At 40.1% G+C, this 16,155-nt stretch overlaps 1 protein-coding gene across 14 annotated transcripts in view; it reads right to left on the bottom strand.

Annotated features, from left to right (window-relative positions):
* The window catches only part of EDA (ectodysplasin A), a 480,070-nt gene that overhangs the window by 114,061 nt on the left and 349,854 nt on the right, over window positions 1–16,155 (bottom strand). For all 14 annotated transcript variants that reach the window (XM_044937294.2, XM_044937291.2, XM_044937292.2 and 11 more), the window contains one exon: window positions 3,310–3,415. In XM_044937294.2, coding sequence (XP_044793229.2) covers window positions 3,310–3,415 — 106 coding nt within the window. The remainder of the gene's footprint in view (window positions 1–3,309; window positions 3,416–16,155) is intronic.

Genomic DNA, 16,155 nt, shown 5'->3' with positions numbered 1-16,155 from the left:
GCTGAAGCTGAAACTGCAATCCTTTGGCCACCTGATGAGAAGAACTGACTCATTTGAAAAGACCCTGATGCTGGGAAAGACTGAAGGCAGGAGGAAAGGACAACAGAGGATGAAATGGTTTGATGGCATCATGGACTCAATGGACTTGAGTTTGAGCAAGCTCCAGGAGTTGGTGATGGACAGGGAAGCCTGGCATGCTGCAGTCCATGGCGTCGCAGAGTGAGACATGACTGAGCAACTGAACTGAACTGAGGTACAACTGAATACAATTTAGAAGTGAACTGAAGTGAACTGAAACTGTTTAAAGAAAATATCTGCTTGTGTTGATGTGTGGTAGAGGCCAATAAAATATTGTAGAGCAGTTGTCTTCTAATAATTCATTTTGCTCTTTACTTCTCAATATTATACTAATATAATCTTTGAAGATTAAAAAATATATATATATATATCTAGGATTGCACAACCAGTTTGATGTAGGCACAAAGTGAGCAGCCTCTAGTGACTGATGAGAGTATGAGATCAGGAGGAAATTAGACAACAAGTGCTAAAAATTAATAACAGAGACTTTGTCCTTCAACAGACGGAAAAACTATTTTGTTTCAAAACAGAATAAAGACTTTAAAGAAGATCAGTAGCAGAGATTCTGATGGTCAGATCCAGATAAAGTGGTTTGGGAGAGAGGAGGAAGTTGCCTTCTTTATGAGAAAACTTGGAAAGTCAGATGTAGAGGTAAACTTTAAAAGCCACTGGACTGTAAAAGCCTCTGGGGAGAGGAAGGGAAGACCATGCCCAGTACAGAAGGTGATATTGTTCTTATTACCTCTCTTCTCTCTTTTGTAGCAATCAGGGAATATAAAAGATTTGGTGGTACTGAGAGTGGTTCAGAGGAAGAACTGAAGGTGGAAAGATCTACATATATCATAGAATAAGATAAGGAGAGGAAAGTGACCTTGATTCTTAGTTCTCAGTTTATATATAGGTTTCCCTGGTGGATCAGCTGGTAAAGAATCTGCCTGCAATGCAGGAGACCCTGGTTTGATTCCAAGGTCAGGAAGATCCCCCGGAGAAGGGATAGGCTACCTACTCCTGTTTTCTTGGGCTTCTCTGGTGGCCCAGCTAGTAAAGAATCTGCCTGCAATGCAGGAGACCTGCGTTTGATCCCTGGATTGGGAAGATCCCCTGGGGAAGGGAAGGGCTACCCACTCCAGTATTCTGACCTGGAGAATTCCATGGACTGTAGAGTTAATGGGGTCACAAAGAGTCAGACATGACTGAGAGACTTTCGCTTTCCAAAGACTTCCAGGAAACTGGCGAAAAACAGATGTCAATAATGGGTGCCTCTTACTTCATGGACCACATTTCATAGGTTCAAACTTGGTCATTAATTATATATAAAATATCTGCTCTAGAGAATGGTGCCACTGGCTCAGTTCTCAGTTGAAGGGCTCAAAGCTGTTGCCAACTCCATTGACTAGAAACACCTGTGTGTGTGAGTGTGTGTGTGTGTGTGTGTGTGTGTGTGTGTGTGTGTATTCAGTCACTCAGTTGTTACCGACTCTTCATGACTCTTTGGACTATAGCCCACCAGGCTCCGCTGTCCATGGGGTTTTTCAGGCAAGAATGCTGGAGTGGGTTGCCATTTCCTCCTCCAGGGGATCTTTCCAACCCAGTGTTTAAATCTGTGTCTCCTGCATTGCAGGGGGATTCCTTACCCCTGAGCCTTCAGTGATGCTCAAGAAACACCCTACTTACCTTATTTCTGACTCTTGTCTTTATTACAGGTTGTTGTTCTAAGCTCTTTTTAAGACTTCATCCAGCTTTACCTCTTCTTGAACCATATGACAAACTCTTGGCCCCATTGCATCAATTGCTCATGCCATCTAGAACTGCTTCCATCACTGTACCTTTTTTACTCTGACAAATGTCAGCTTTAAAAAAATCTCATTTTCACTTTCATAAAGTCATATTGCTTTGTAACCCCCTAGAACATATATCTTTGGAAGATTCAGTCAGACATGTGCTGTCTTTGAATCTAGATGGCTTTACAATAGCCCAGAGCTATGCATTCTACAAACTCAAATGCCAAAGAGGTATCATTCTATCAATTGACAGAAAGATGTTAAAATAGATCAGTTCAAAGACCCTGCCCAGGAACTAGCTCAACATTTTGTTATGCCCCACAAAATGCACTGCTGGTTAACTTGAAACTGTTTCACCTTCAATACGGATGGTTTTCATGCCAAATCATAACTTAGCTAATGGGGCAATCAACATTATTGACTTATTAAACACCAACAACTTGCTAGATACGAGACTGGATTTTGGGGCTTTACAAAGAGAAATGAATCTCTGTAGTCAAGGAGCTTACAGATGAATTCTAGAGGCCTGGTGGTGGTGGTTTAGTTGCTAAGTTGTGTCTGACTTTTATGACCCCATGAACTGTAGTCTTCCAGGCTCCTCTGTCCATGGGATTCTCTAGGCAAGAATACTGGAGCTGGTTACCATTTCCTTCTCCAGGGGGATCTTTCTGACCCAGGGATTGAACCTGGGTCTCCTGCATTGCAGGCAGATTCTTTACTGACTGTGCTATGAGGGAAGCCCCAGAGGTATGGTAGTTAATACCAACGAACACATAATTATTGGATTTAACGTATCATGTAAGTTCTGCTGCTGCTGCTGCTGCTAAGTCGCTTCAGTCGTGTCCGACTCTGTGCGACCCCAGAGACGGCAGCCCACCAGGCTTCTCCGTCCCTGGGATTCTCCAGGCATGAACACTGGAGTGGGTTGCCATTTCCTTCTCCAATGCATGAAAGTGAAAAGTGAAAGTGAAGTCGCTCAGTCGTGTCCAACTCTTCGCGACCCCATGGACTTCAGCCTACTAGGCTCTTCCGTCCATGGGATTTTCCAGGCAAGAGTACTGGAGTGGGGTGCCATTGCCTTCTTCGATGTAAGTGCTACCATGGCACAATACTCTGTCAATTTCAAGAATAGGACTAAATCCTCTTGATGGTCTTAGTAGATATAGGATGTCCCTAGGAGAGATGAGGTCTTTATGGAGGGTGATCTTGAGAGGTACAAATGCCATCATGGCTCTCAGATACACTGTGAAAGGACTAAAGGTATCTGGGATTGGAGGAGAGAGGATCTTTGTATAGGCAGCTAAGAGTAGATTAGGTAGGTTAGGCTGGGAAAATCATCTGCAACCTTGAGACTATGGATAATATATGAGATGGTGAAGCACACTTGAAAAAGTAGTTTTTAGAATGGTATAGTCGGATATGTGATAAAGGATCACCTAAGCAGGCTTACCATCTGCTCCTTCACTGCTTTTGCTTCTTTTATTGCGGCGAACACGCCTAGTTTCCTCTTCAGAGTATGACTTTTCTTTAGGGATGAAGAAATTCACAAGGGCCATCTGAAAAATAAGGAGTAGATAAATTAAAGGTTGACCCAGTCAACTATTTTTGTTGTGGTTTAGTCACTAAGTCATATCCAACTCTTTTGTGACCCATGGACTGCAGCCCACTAGGCTCCTCTGTCCATGGAATTTTCCTGGCAAGAATACTGGAATGGGTTGCCATTTCCTTCTCCAGGGGATCTATCCAACCCAGGATCAAATCCATGTCTCCTGCATTGGCAGGTAAATTCTTTACCACTGAAACACCAGGGAAGCCCCAGTCAACAATAGCCAACAGAAAAAACTGGCTTTCTGTAGACAATCTGCCTTCACTTTAAATTCAGAGTGTCTAAGATGAATAGATAAAGATGTGGTACACACATATATAGATAGATATGGAATGGAATATACAATGGAGTATTAGTTATAAAAAAGAATGAAACATTGCCATTTGCAGAAACAAGGATGTACCTAGAGATTATCATATTAAGTGAAGACAAAGACAAAATCATATGATATTGCTAATATGTGGAATCTTAAAAACAGATAAAAATGAGCTTATTTACAAAGCAGAACTAGAACCACAGTTATAGAAAACATTATGATTAAAAAAGGGGAAAGAGGGGGAGGGATAAATTAGGAGCTTGGGATTAACATATACTCACTACTACATATAGAATAGATAACAACAAGCACCTACTGTATAGCACAACGAACTATAAATATTTTGTAATAACCTGTAAGTGAAAAACCTTGAAATATATATATATATATTCATCTGAACTATGGTGCTGTACATCTGAAACTAACACAACATTGTAAATCAACTATACTTTCAAAAAAAAAAAAACAAAAAACAACTCAGAGTGTCTAAAATCTAAGCTCACTATCCCTTCCACTGCACAAATTCTTTCATTTTTGATACCATTATTATTTTAATAATGTAGGCATAAAATTTTGGTTAATATCTTCTGCCCTTCTGTCATCTGCCCCAAATATCTAATGGGTAATCCTTCAGTCCTACTTGTCAGTATAGTTCTAGGGTTCAGAGATCCCAGTCATAGATTCCTAATTTCCCTTACATACTACTGATGTCTACCCAGAACTAGACTTCAGCTTGTTACTCCTTCTTGGACGGCATTATTATACAGCCATTACTTTTCCATATTCCTATCTATGCCGAACTTTTGGTTTGTTCCCAGAATGCTGTGCATCCAATTATGATAGAATGGTATCGTTTATGTTAACACTCTTCTGGGAGTTAGTAATGACAAAGTGCACAATTATTTTCTCCCTTTCTTACTCCAACAGAATTCCTATAGAACTTGTGGTCTATAAGATTCATTTCAGTACTTGGTCCTCTACTGTCTTATGATGATCTCTCATAATAATACAATGTATTTCATATGGAATGGACCTGGTATCACTAATGATAATCATAGCTTAAATATATACTTGACTGAATTAATCATAATTTTTCAGCATGAGTGAATATTTGTGGCTAAAGAAAATGTGCTTGAGGAAAACAGTGGACCGAGTATTAGAAAATAGGATTGAAAGTGATTCCAAACCCGACTCTACCACTTATAGTTGTGTAAATTTGGGCAAGGTCCTTAAGTTTTAATTCCCTCATTTATAAATAGGGGCAATAATTGTACTTTGTTCATTAAGTAATTATTGTGTTAGCAAGTACACAGCACGTAATATACATTTAATAAGTGAGAGATATTATTATAATTGATATTAATATTAAAAAAGACTTGTTAGTTTAGAGACTAAAAGGAAGAAATGAATCTATATTTTCATCCTAGTGTTGGTTCAAAAAATAAACAATTCCAGAATATCCTCATTTCTGCTGCATCTTTGATTAACTAGAAAAAAGATGGGTAGAACTCAAGAAAGCCTTAACATTCTACACAAACTTTCTTCAAAAGCATGTGATTTACTGTTTACGTAGAAAAACTGCAGCCAATAGCCTTAATATACAAGATTAGCGTTTTGCAGAATATATACATGTATTAAATACATAACTGATAAATGAATGTATAGGCAATCTCCAACTTGCCTTAGGGTTTATTTAAAAATATTTAGGTTGAATCATATGAAATTGCCATTTTTGTATGTCAAAAATGGTTAAATATCAGCAATTTCACATAGTTCAACTGAGCAGTGTTTTTGTAACTTCTTTCTTGTTGTTCAGTCACTAAGTTGTGTCCAACCTTTTGCAACCCCATAAACTGCAGCCTGACAGGCTTCCCTGTGCTTCACTATCTCCTGGAGTTTGCTCAAACTCACATCCATTGAGTCAGTGACACCATCCAATCATCTCATCCTCTATTGCCCCCTTCTTACTTGTCTGGAATGTAAAATGCATTTTCTCGTAGAATCAACATAATAAAGTCTGGCTAGGTTTCCAGATAAAGCCCATATAAAGTTACTTAACCCACAACATAAATCAGTTCAGTTCAGTTCAGTTCAGTAGCTCAGTTGTGTCTGACTCTTTGCGACCCCATGGACTGCAGCACGCCATGCCTCCTTGTCCATCACCAGCTCCCCAGAGTTTACTCAAACTCATGTCCATTGAGTCGGTGATGCCAAGATAAATAACTTATCACAATAATAAAGATATAATCCTAAACTGCTATTTACACTAAAATCTCAATTATTTTAGGGTAGAACAAGTAATTCTAGATAGAAGAGTGTTCTTAATAACTTTGAGTGCTGAAACTCTAACTATTTTGACTAGAAATTAGACTACAACATGATTTAACTCTGTGTTTACTGGGTATGTAGAAAATTATTTGTCTGTACATTAAATGGCACCAGCCCACTATGGTTTTAAGTGTTTTTTTTTTTTTTTTAAGTTACAATTACATTCTAGAGTGATTATGCTTTGTTAAGTAAAGAGAAACATAAAGTTCTCTGGGAACAAGAGGAAAAGTATCTAATACAGACAGAGTGGACAAGGCTTCTTGCAGGAGGTGCTACTTCTATGAATTCTGTAGGATGTTGAGAATTTAGTGAGGAATGGGAAAATGAAAAGGAATTCCAGGCAAAAGGACCATTGTGTTTCAAGGTTCAGAGGAGAGACAGAAAAGCTATTTTTGGAAATAAAAGCACCTTAAAATAAGTGGTAGGAAGTGGGAAGGAATGGTAAGGAATGAAGCAAGAGAGATTAAACAAAGATCAGATCATGTTAAGGAATTAAAATTTTATCCTATAGCAGGGAGATCCTTGGAAGAATTTTTCCTTTTACATATTTTGTTCTTTTATGAAAGTTTTAGCTATAATTTATATACAATGAAAGGACTTCCAGGGTGGGGCTAGTGGTAAAGAATCTGCCTGCCAATGCAGGAGACCAAGAGATGTGGGTTCAATCCCTGGGTTGGGAATACCCCCTAGAGAAGGAAATCGCAGCACACTCCAGTATTCTTGCCTGAAAAATTCCATGGACAGAGGAGCCTGGTGGGCTACAGTCCATGGGGCCTCAGAGTCAGACATGACTGAGTGACTGAGCACACAAACATACAATAAAGTGCACATATTTTAAGCATACAGCCTGGAAAATACACACATTTGTAACCACTATTGAAATCAAGATACAGAACATTTCCATCACTCCAGAATTTCCCCTTGTGTCCCTTGCAATCATTCTTCAGTGCTACCCCAAACCCAGGCACCACTGTTCTGATTCTATCACCATACTTTAGGTTTTCCCATTCTAGAAGTTTAGATAAATGGAATCATACAACATGATTATATGATTTTGTGTTGTTTCTTTCTCTCAGCACAATGTCTGTGAGACTCATCCACATTATTGAATATTGGTAGTTCATTCCTTTTTCTTCCTGAGTAGTACTTAATTGTATGGATATACTATAGCTTTTAAACGCATCTGCCTTTTGAGAGACATTATGGTTATTTCCAGTATGGGGATATTATGAATAAAGCTGATGTGAGTATGAGTCTTTGTAGGGACATACGTTTTCATTTTTCTTGGGTCAACACTAAGGGTGGAACCTTAGGGATATATGGTAAGTGAACTATTAAGAAGAGATGGCAAGAATACACAGAATAACTGTACAAAAAAGATCTTCACGACCCAGATAATCACGATGGTGTGATCACTGATCTAGAGCCAGACATCCTGGAATGTGAAGTCAAGTGGGCCTTAGAAAGCATCACTATGAACAAAGCTAGTGGAGGTGATGGAATTCCAGTGGAGCTATTCCAAATCCTGAAAGATGATGCTGTGAAAGTGCTGCACTCAATATGCCAGCAAATTTGGAAAACTCAGCAGTGGCCACAGAACTGGAAAAGGTCCGTTTTCATTCGAATCCCAAAGAAAGGCAATGCCAAAGAATGCTCAAACTACCGCATGATTGCACTCATCTCACATGCTAGTAAAGTAATGCTCAAAATTCTCCAAGCCAGGCTTCAGCAATATGTGAACCGTGAACTTCCTGATGTTCAAGCTGGTTTTAGAAAAGGCAGAAGAACCAGAGATCAAATTGCCAACATCCGCTGGATCATGGAAAAAGCAAGAGAGTTCCAGAAAAACGTCTATTTCTGCTTTATTGACTATGCCAAAGCCTTTGACTGTGTGGATCACAATAAACTGTGGACAATTCTGAAAGAGATGGGAATACCAGACCACCTGACCTGCCTCTTGAGAAATTTGTATGCAGGTCAGGAAGCAAGAGTTAGAACTGGACATGGAACAACAGACTGGTTCCAAATAGGAAAAGGAGTTCATCAAGGCTGTATATTGTCACCCCATTTATTTAACTTATATGCAGAGTACATCATGAGAAACACTGGACTGGAAGAAACACAAGCTGGAATCAAGATTGCCGGGAGAAATATCAATAACCTCAGATATGTAGATGACACCACCCTTATGGCAGAAAGTGAAGAGGAACTAAAAAGCCTCTTGATGAAGGTGAAAGTGGAAAGTGAAAAAGTTGGCTTAAAGCTCAACTGAATTCAGAAAATGAAGATCATGGCATCCGGCCCCATCACTTCATGGGAAATAGATGGGGAAACAGTGGAAACAGTGTCAGACTTTATTTTTCTGGGCTCCAAAATCACTACAGATGGTGACTGCAGCCATGAAATTAAAAGACACTTGCTCCTTGGAAGGAAAGTTATGACCAACCTAGATAGCATATTCAAAAGCAGAGACATTACTTTGCCAACAAAGGTTCGTCTAGTCAAGGCTATGGTTTTTCCTGTGGTCATGTATGGATGTGAGAGTTGGACTGTGAAGAAGGCTGAGCACCGAAGAATTGATGCTTTTGAACTATGGTGTTGGAGAAGACTCTTGAGAGTCCCTTGGACTGCAAGGAGATCCAACCAGTCCATTCTGAAGGAGATCATCCCTGGGTGTTCTTTGGAAGGACTGATGCTAAAGCTGAAACTCCAGTACTTTGGCCACTTCATACGAAGAGTTGACTCATTGGAAAAGACTCTGATGCTGGGAGGGATTGGGGGCAGGAGGAGAAGGGGACGACAGAGGATGAGATGGCTGGATGGCATCACTGACTCGATGGACATGAGTCTGAGTGAACTCCAGGAGTTGGTGATGGACAGGGAGGCCTGGCGTGCTGCGATTCATGGAGTCGCAAAGAGTCGGACACGACTGAGCGACCAATCTGATCTGATCTGATAAGGAACTATCAAACTATTTTCCAGCGACTTTACCATTGTATTAATATATTCCCACTGGCAATGTATGAGAGCTCCAGTGTTCTGCATCTTCACTATGCTTGATATTATCAATTTTTAATTGTAGCCATGCTTGTGGATGCAAAGGAATTTTTCATTGTGGTTGGGTTTTGAATTCGTAACTTCTTATCAACACTTTTTTTGGTCTCTTACCTTGCTGTCAACTAACAGATTTCACTCCACCTAGTTGTAACATCTTTTCCAGTCTCTTCAAATTTGCTACTTATAATCTTCTATAGGCTTGTCACCTCATTAAAACTAATTAAAATCATGTACAAACAGAGTAAACAGGCAGGCAGTGTGTTTTTGAATGGTTTTCGCAATAAGTAAGATGCATATTCTCTGGTGGCATAGAAGTCATTTGTTTACTGCTTATTTCTGGCTGTGGTCTGGATAAGTTTATCTGTCAGACAACTGAGTTTTACATAGGCATGTTATTACAGTATAATGCTATTTCTAGGGGAAAGGGATTTTGAAGCACAAATGGACAACCTCCCCACCATCACCAGCCAAAATTCTAGAATTTTCTTTATACTCTTTGTGTTCCCTCATGGGTTCAGCTCCTATGAGGATTCTGGCAGGGTCTTCAATCAGCTTCTTATGTCCTGATGGCAGAATGTGCTCACATATTAATTGTTTCAAAGGGTCTGACGGGAGCCGGTGAGAACTTAGGCTTCCAGAGAAGGAGAGCTGAGGGCAAAACCAACTCCTACAGATAGCAGAAACAACTCCAGTTTCCACGGGTAGTAGGAGTAGCTTAAAGTTCCTTCAGAGAGGCTGTTGGTGAGTATGGGACATTTTAAACTCAAGTGCTCATTAGATGGGGACTGCCTGTATATGAAAATGCTTTGAACGAAACATAGTTTCTATTTTCGCAATGAAAGCAACACAGAACAATGGTTAGGTTGAAAGAGGATTCCTATTCACAGTGACCTTATTTGAGTCTCAATTAGAGGTAGGAGGGAAAACTATCCTCTGTGTAGTATAATGGTAAAGACAAAAATCAGTGGCTGCTCATACAAAGTCTAGAATTCTAGCTTGAGTTTTGCATTCATTAGGATGGTCTCCAGAGCCAAGTTGCAGAATATGAACAAAATAGCCTTCTCTCTTCAAATATTTCTTTACTGTTGCAAAAGGGAGGAGGCAACAGGAATGTTGGCCACAGCCAGACAATTTGTTCAAGGGGAAAAAAATCTAATTCTTTACACTTTATTAACTGATTACACCCTTGTTTCCTATGGTAAAATTACATGTTAAACAGCACCTGCAGATGACAGGGAACTCAGCTGGAAACAATTCGTTACTGCTGAGACATGAGGGATAAATTCATTATTGCTAGTGAGTCTCCAGATATTGCTATGAACACTTTTTCTCTAGTATCTCAACCCACAAAATTATTGGGTACCTTTTTATTTTTACCAATATTGACATAGAATAAATTTGATTCATTTTATACTTCATGGCAATGTATGTGATTGTATTAGTAGTTTACTGATTCATAGGAAATTACTCATAAGCTTCTTGAGGGCAGAGACCTCATTTTGTCCATTTTGGTAACCCTATTGCCTAGCTCTGGACCCGGCACATAGTAGGCCCCTAATAAGTGTCTCTCTGTCAAAAGAATAATAGAACTATCAGTAATCCATTCTATAAAGCCAGCATTTTATTTGACATGAATCAGACCACATTTCTTAAGATCAACCATGGTGAGGTAGATTAAGGCCACATTATCCTACTGGCAGTTAGCAAATCAAATGGATCTTAAGAATGAGAGAGAAGAAACAAGGACACTCAACATTGATCACAGCATCCCATGGGAGCTGCCACCAGCAGCGTCAGAGTAGAGGTAGCAGCCATCAGTCCAAATGCCAAAGGAAATCAGCACCCTGGACATCTCTGATGTGGGTGCTGGGGACTATCCATGTTTTTTTTTTTTTAATTTAAATTTATTTATTTTAATTGGAGGCTAATTACTTTACAATATTGTATTGGTTTTGCCATGCATCAACATGAATCTGCCACAGGTGTACATGTGTTCCCCATCCTGAACCCCCCTCCCACCTCCCTCCCTGTACCATCCCTCTTTTTAAAAAAAAAAATATATATATATATATCTGATGATGACTGAAATTATGTAGTAAATTAAACACGGAAATTAAAGAGAACCAAAATTTTTCACATAGAGCTAAAAGCAGTTACTGAATTCTGCTCTCTAGGCAGTTTGACTTAAAAATCACTGCCCCATAATGCAAGTGACTACAAAGTAGAAAGCAAAATAAAAAAGAATAGTATCTTTATTTGAGGTGATTACCATAGTGTGGCATTGGCAAGAAATTATACTACAGACCAGTTCAATCTCTGCCTTTTCTTAGCTACTATTTTGGGGCTCTAGAGATCATTAACGGAGAAGGCAATGGCACCCTACTCCAGTACTCTTGCCTGGAAAACCCCATGGACGGAGGAGCCTGGAAGGCTGCAGTCCCTGGGGTCACGAAGAGTCAGACACGACTGAGCGACTTCACTTTCACTTTTCACTTTCATGCATTGGAGAAGGAAATGGTAACCCACTCCAGTGTTCTTGCCTGGAGAATCCGAGGGACGGGGGAGCCTGGTGGGCTGCCGTCTATGGGGTCACTCAGAGTCGGACACGACTGAAGCGACTTAGCCACATACATGGATTCCACCTGATGAGAAGAGCCAAGTCATTGGAAAGACCTGATGTTGGGAAAGGTTGAAGGCAAAAGAAGAGGGTGACAGAGGGTGAGATGGTTGGATGGTAACACCAACTCAATGGACATGAGTTTGGGCAAACTCTGGGAGACAGTGAAGGACAGAGGAGCCTGGTGGGCTGCCGTCTATGGGATCGCACAGAGTTGGACATGACTGAAGCGACTTAGCAGCAGCATGAGCAGCGGAGATCATTTAAGACATCAAATAATGCCAAATATTTTTAATATGAAAATTTCTTCTCTTCTGTTGGTAGTAAACTCCTCAAAAGTTACTTGTAGGTTTTGAACCTGTGTGATCTTGTCCTCTGGTTAAGGGTTGCTGCTGCTGCTGCTGCTAAATTGCTTCAGTCATGTCCGACTCTGTGTGACCCCAGAGACGGCAGCCCACCAGGCTCCCCTGTCCCTGGGATTCTCCAGGCAAGAACACTGGAGTGGGTTGCCATTTCCTTCTCCAATGCAGGAAAGTGAAAAGTGAAAGTGAAGTCGCTCAGTTGTGTCTGACTCTTAGCGATCCCATGGACTACAGCCTACCAGGCTCCTCCATTCATGGGATTTTCCAGGCAAGAGTACTGGAGCTGGTTAAGGGTAAATCTGTTTAAGATGCACATTACAGGGAAAGGTGAGTTATTTTAAACGCACATCTACTAACATAAAGGAGGGAAATGGATTTCTCTTCTGATCATCTGTTTCCTAGGTTTGGCCCTATTCCTAACATTCAGAACAGAACTGAAAAATAATATCTGGAATTGATTCTCATCAATGGACAATGCAAGTTGTCTGTAGCTTTTTATGACTTTGAAATTCATACGTGCCAAAGATGGCACATTTACCTTGCTGAACTATTTTACTGTTGGAGTCATGTTTAATGTGAAATGGCAGGAGAGGTCCACCCCTATTGAGATTCTGGAAGTCAGCTGGTCTATGAGCATTAAAACAATGCTCACAGCTGACATGTGCAGAGAGGCAATGACAGAAGAATACCCAAGCATCTTCAGTATGGTGAGCTTTATGGCATAACCATAAGCAGAAGGGGAATAAGAAATACTCTAAAGGATGCAAAGAAGCATAGTTTCAAATAACGTGACATAGTTGTGGGCTGCTTGGGAAAATAGCAACCGTGACCAGCTTGGAATGCAATTGTACAGAATTTGGAAACTTTCTGAGCAAAGGCTCTTGTTTAGCTGACCACAAGTTGAACACAGAAATACAGACATTGACGGGATCTACAAATAGCAGTTGCAGCCACAAATCAAAAAGCAGTGTGTATGTGTGTCATATAGAAAGAAAAGACTTTTGGTTGAAGATTTAGTCTTTGATCCCTAGAAGTGTGGGTGAAGTTGGTAGTGACATCTTTCAATAAAAAGAAGGGCACCAAAATATGTCAGATGCCATTGCCTTCTCTTGGGAGAGTCTGCTTATATAATAAATAATTTCCCATACCCTAAAGTGAAAGACAGTTTGACACTTTGATAAGGAGAAAAACATATACTTCTTGTAATACCTGGAAATCACTTAAGGCTACCCTTTGTGAATAGAAACAGTTTATATATCAGAATATACCTGTAGAACTTATAAGTGCCAGGATAAAACCATCTCAGCCAATACTGAACTTGGTATTCAGAAAATATTAGTTTAAATACATTCTCTTAATTATGAATTCTTAAGTGGTTTTTGAAAATTTTATAATAATGTTGTAGTTTATATTTACAAAGCTGGACTAATGCAGGTTAGAGGGGCATTATGACCAAAAGGAGATTGCCTATGCAAGTTTAAACGAGGATTTTTTCCTTGTCCAAAATTTCAGTATGAAATCCCTTTTGGTTCCCAGTGGAGACCGAAACCTCATAAACTACCTCTAAATCATGTTGTCTACAACACTCAAGATCAAGAAAGGTAAGAGTAAGGTAGCTAGTGAAAAGAGAGTTGCAACAGTCTAAACTTGAAGGGAAGGGGAATAGGACTTAGGTAAGAAGTAAATTATGAAACAGATTGCTATCGATTCTAAGAGGGCAAAACCATTCAAAACATTGTAGAAAAATTGAGCAGTGAGAAGGATTTTAAGAAAAGATGAGTCATGATAGTCAAAGTGTTAGTTGGTCAGTTGTGCAACCCCATGGACTGTAGCCCACCAGGCTCCTCTGTCCGTGAGATTCTCGTGGCAAGAATACTGGAGTTAAATTGCCATTCCCTTCATACCCACGGGGATGGGTGGATACCAAGGATATGAACACAGATATGTGGCCAGTGGGGCTTCCCTAGTGGTTCAGACAGTAAAGAATCCACCTGTAATGTGGGAGACCTGGGTTCAGTCCCTGGTTTGAGAAGATTCCCTGGAGGAGGGCATGGCGACCCACTCCAGGATTCTTGCCTAGAGAATCCCCATGGAGAGAGGAGCCTTGTGGGCTACAGTTCGTGAGGTTGCAAAGAGTTGGACACAACTGAGTGACTAAGCACACACCCACATGTGTGTGGACCATCAATCTAGGACTGGCTCACAGAAATGTGAGTATAGAAACTGAATCTCAAAAGGAAAGTTCAGGCAGGATAGGATGTAAGTACTACAAAATTGAATTCAATACAAGTATCTTAGGAGCAGGGAGGTAATCATGGTGATAAAATCAGCAGGGAATCAAACTGCAACAAACGCCTGGGAAGCACAAACCTGAGTATTGAGGGGAAAAGGAAAGGACTGGGACACAAACCCAGAACTTTAACACTTACACTACAATCATAAAGGGCAGAAAAGGACTGGTAATAAAGCTGCAAGTCCAGGAAGACTATTGCACTGTGAGATTAATCAAATATTGCAATTTTGTCCTTAGATAACTTGTCATTTTAGTGTCTCTTGTATCTAAGTGTGCCCAGGGCCTCACTTGAACTAAATACAAAGTAACTGGTCATGTGACATAATGGCAGACCAATACTGTTTCAGTAGCTATAGAACAGAGAAAAAACAACTTTTTAAAAACATGGCTGTTGATTAGGATTCACCATCAGGGTGTTTCTATGGAAATCTTTTCTCAGAGAAAAATTCCTGAGTCGTGCTCATGATCAGGATAGTGAGTAAAGGAAGTCTCATGCTGAGTATTTGCAGACGGGTGGGACTTACAGGCCTCATATTTGGGGTATCCAGCCACTTTTCTCAACCCCTATATACATTGTTTCAGAACATCAAAGATAAAAAAAAGATCCTGAAAACTCTCAGAGATGAAAAACATTAATAGTTAAAATAAGAAGAATTAGAATAGATTGGTTAACTCATCGGCAACATTAGGTGTTAGAGAAAACAATGGAGAAATGCCTTCTGAGTTCCTAAGAAAACTTATTTTGAACTTACTGTTTTATTTTTAGCCAACTATAAATTAAGTTTGATGGCGAAAAAAAAAATTTCCAGATTGCAAAGATTCAAATTTCACCTCTCATCCCTATCTTAGGAAGTTCCTTAGGAATATACTCCAGCAAAATGATAAAGAAATACTAGTAAAGAAAGAGAGACATGGGGGATTCTGTAAAGGGTGAACATAAAACTAGAGACTAATAAAAATAAGTCCAAGGATGACAGCTACACAGCAGTCAGAAGGAAGGAAGAAGGGTTCCAGGAGGGGAGACTCCTGAAAATAAGAGAAGGGTGGTCCAGATTCTACTCACCTTTAAGGAATTAGAGAAATTGTGGATACTGCAGATAACATGAGGAAAAAAACACAGGCAATTAGAAAATCCAGAAAAAAATATATATAGACTAAGAAATGTTAAATCTCTCATTGCCCTTGACAAAAGAGAGGAAATTTTTAAATAGCCACAAGAGTATAAACACCGAATACTGATTTTCGACTTTTACAAATAACCAATTACAAAAGCACAGGCTAACTTAATTATCAGATCAGATCAGATCAGTCGCTCAGTCCTGTCCAACTCTTTGCAACTCCATGAATCGCAGCACGCCAGGCCTCCCTGTCCATCACCAACTCCCAGAGTTCACTCAGACTCACGTCCATCGAGTCAGTGATGCCATCTAGCCATCTCATCCTCTGTTGTTCCCTTCTCCTCCTGCCCCCAATCCCTCCCAGCATCAGAGTCTTTTCCAATGAGTCAACTCTTCGCATGAAGTGGCCAAAGTACTGGAGTTTCAGCTTTAGCATCAGTCCTTCCAAAGAACACCCAGGGATGATCTCCTTCAGAATTGACTGGTTGGATCTCCTTGCAGTCCAAGGGATTCTCAAGAGTCTTCTCCAACACCACAGTTCAAAAGCATCAGTTCTTCTGCGCTCAGCCTTCTTTACAGTCCAACTCTCACATCTGTAC

The sequence above is a fragment of the Bubalus bubalis genome, chromosome X, assembly GCF_019923935.1.
Source record: "Bubalus bubalis isolate 160015118507 breed Murrah chromosome X, NDDB_SH_1, whole genome shotgun sequence".
NCBI lineage: Eukaryota > Metazoa > Chordata > Mammalia > Artiodactyla > Bovidae > Bubalus > Bubalus bubalis.
This window is presented reverse-complemented; position numbering and strand designations above follow the sequence as displayed.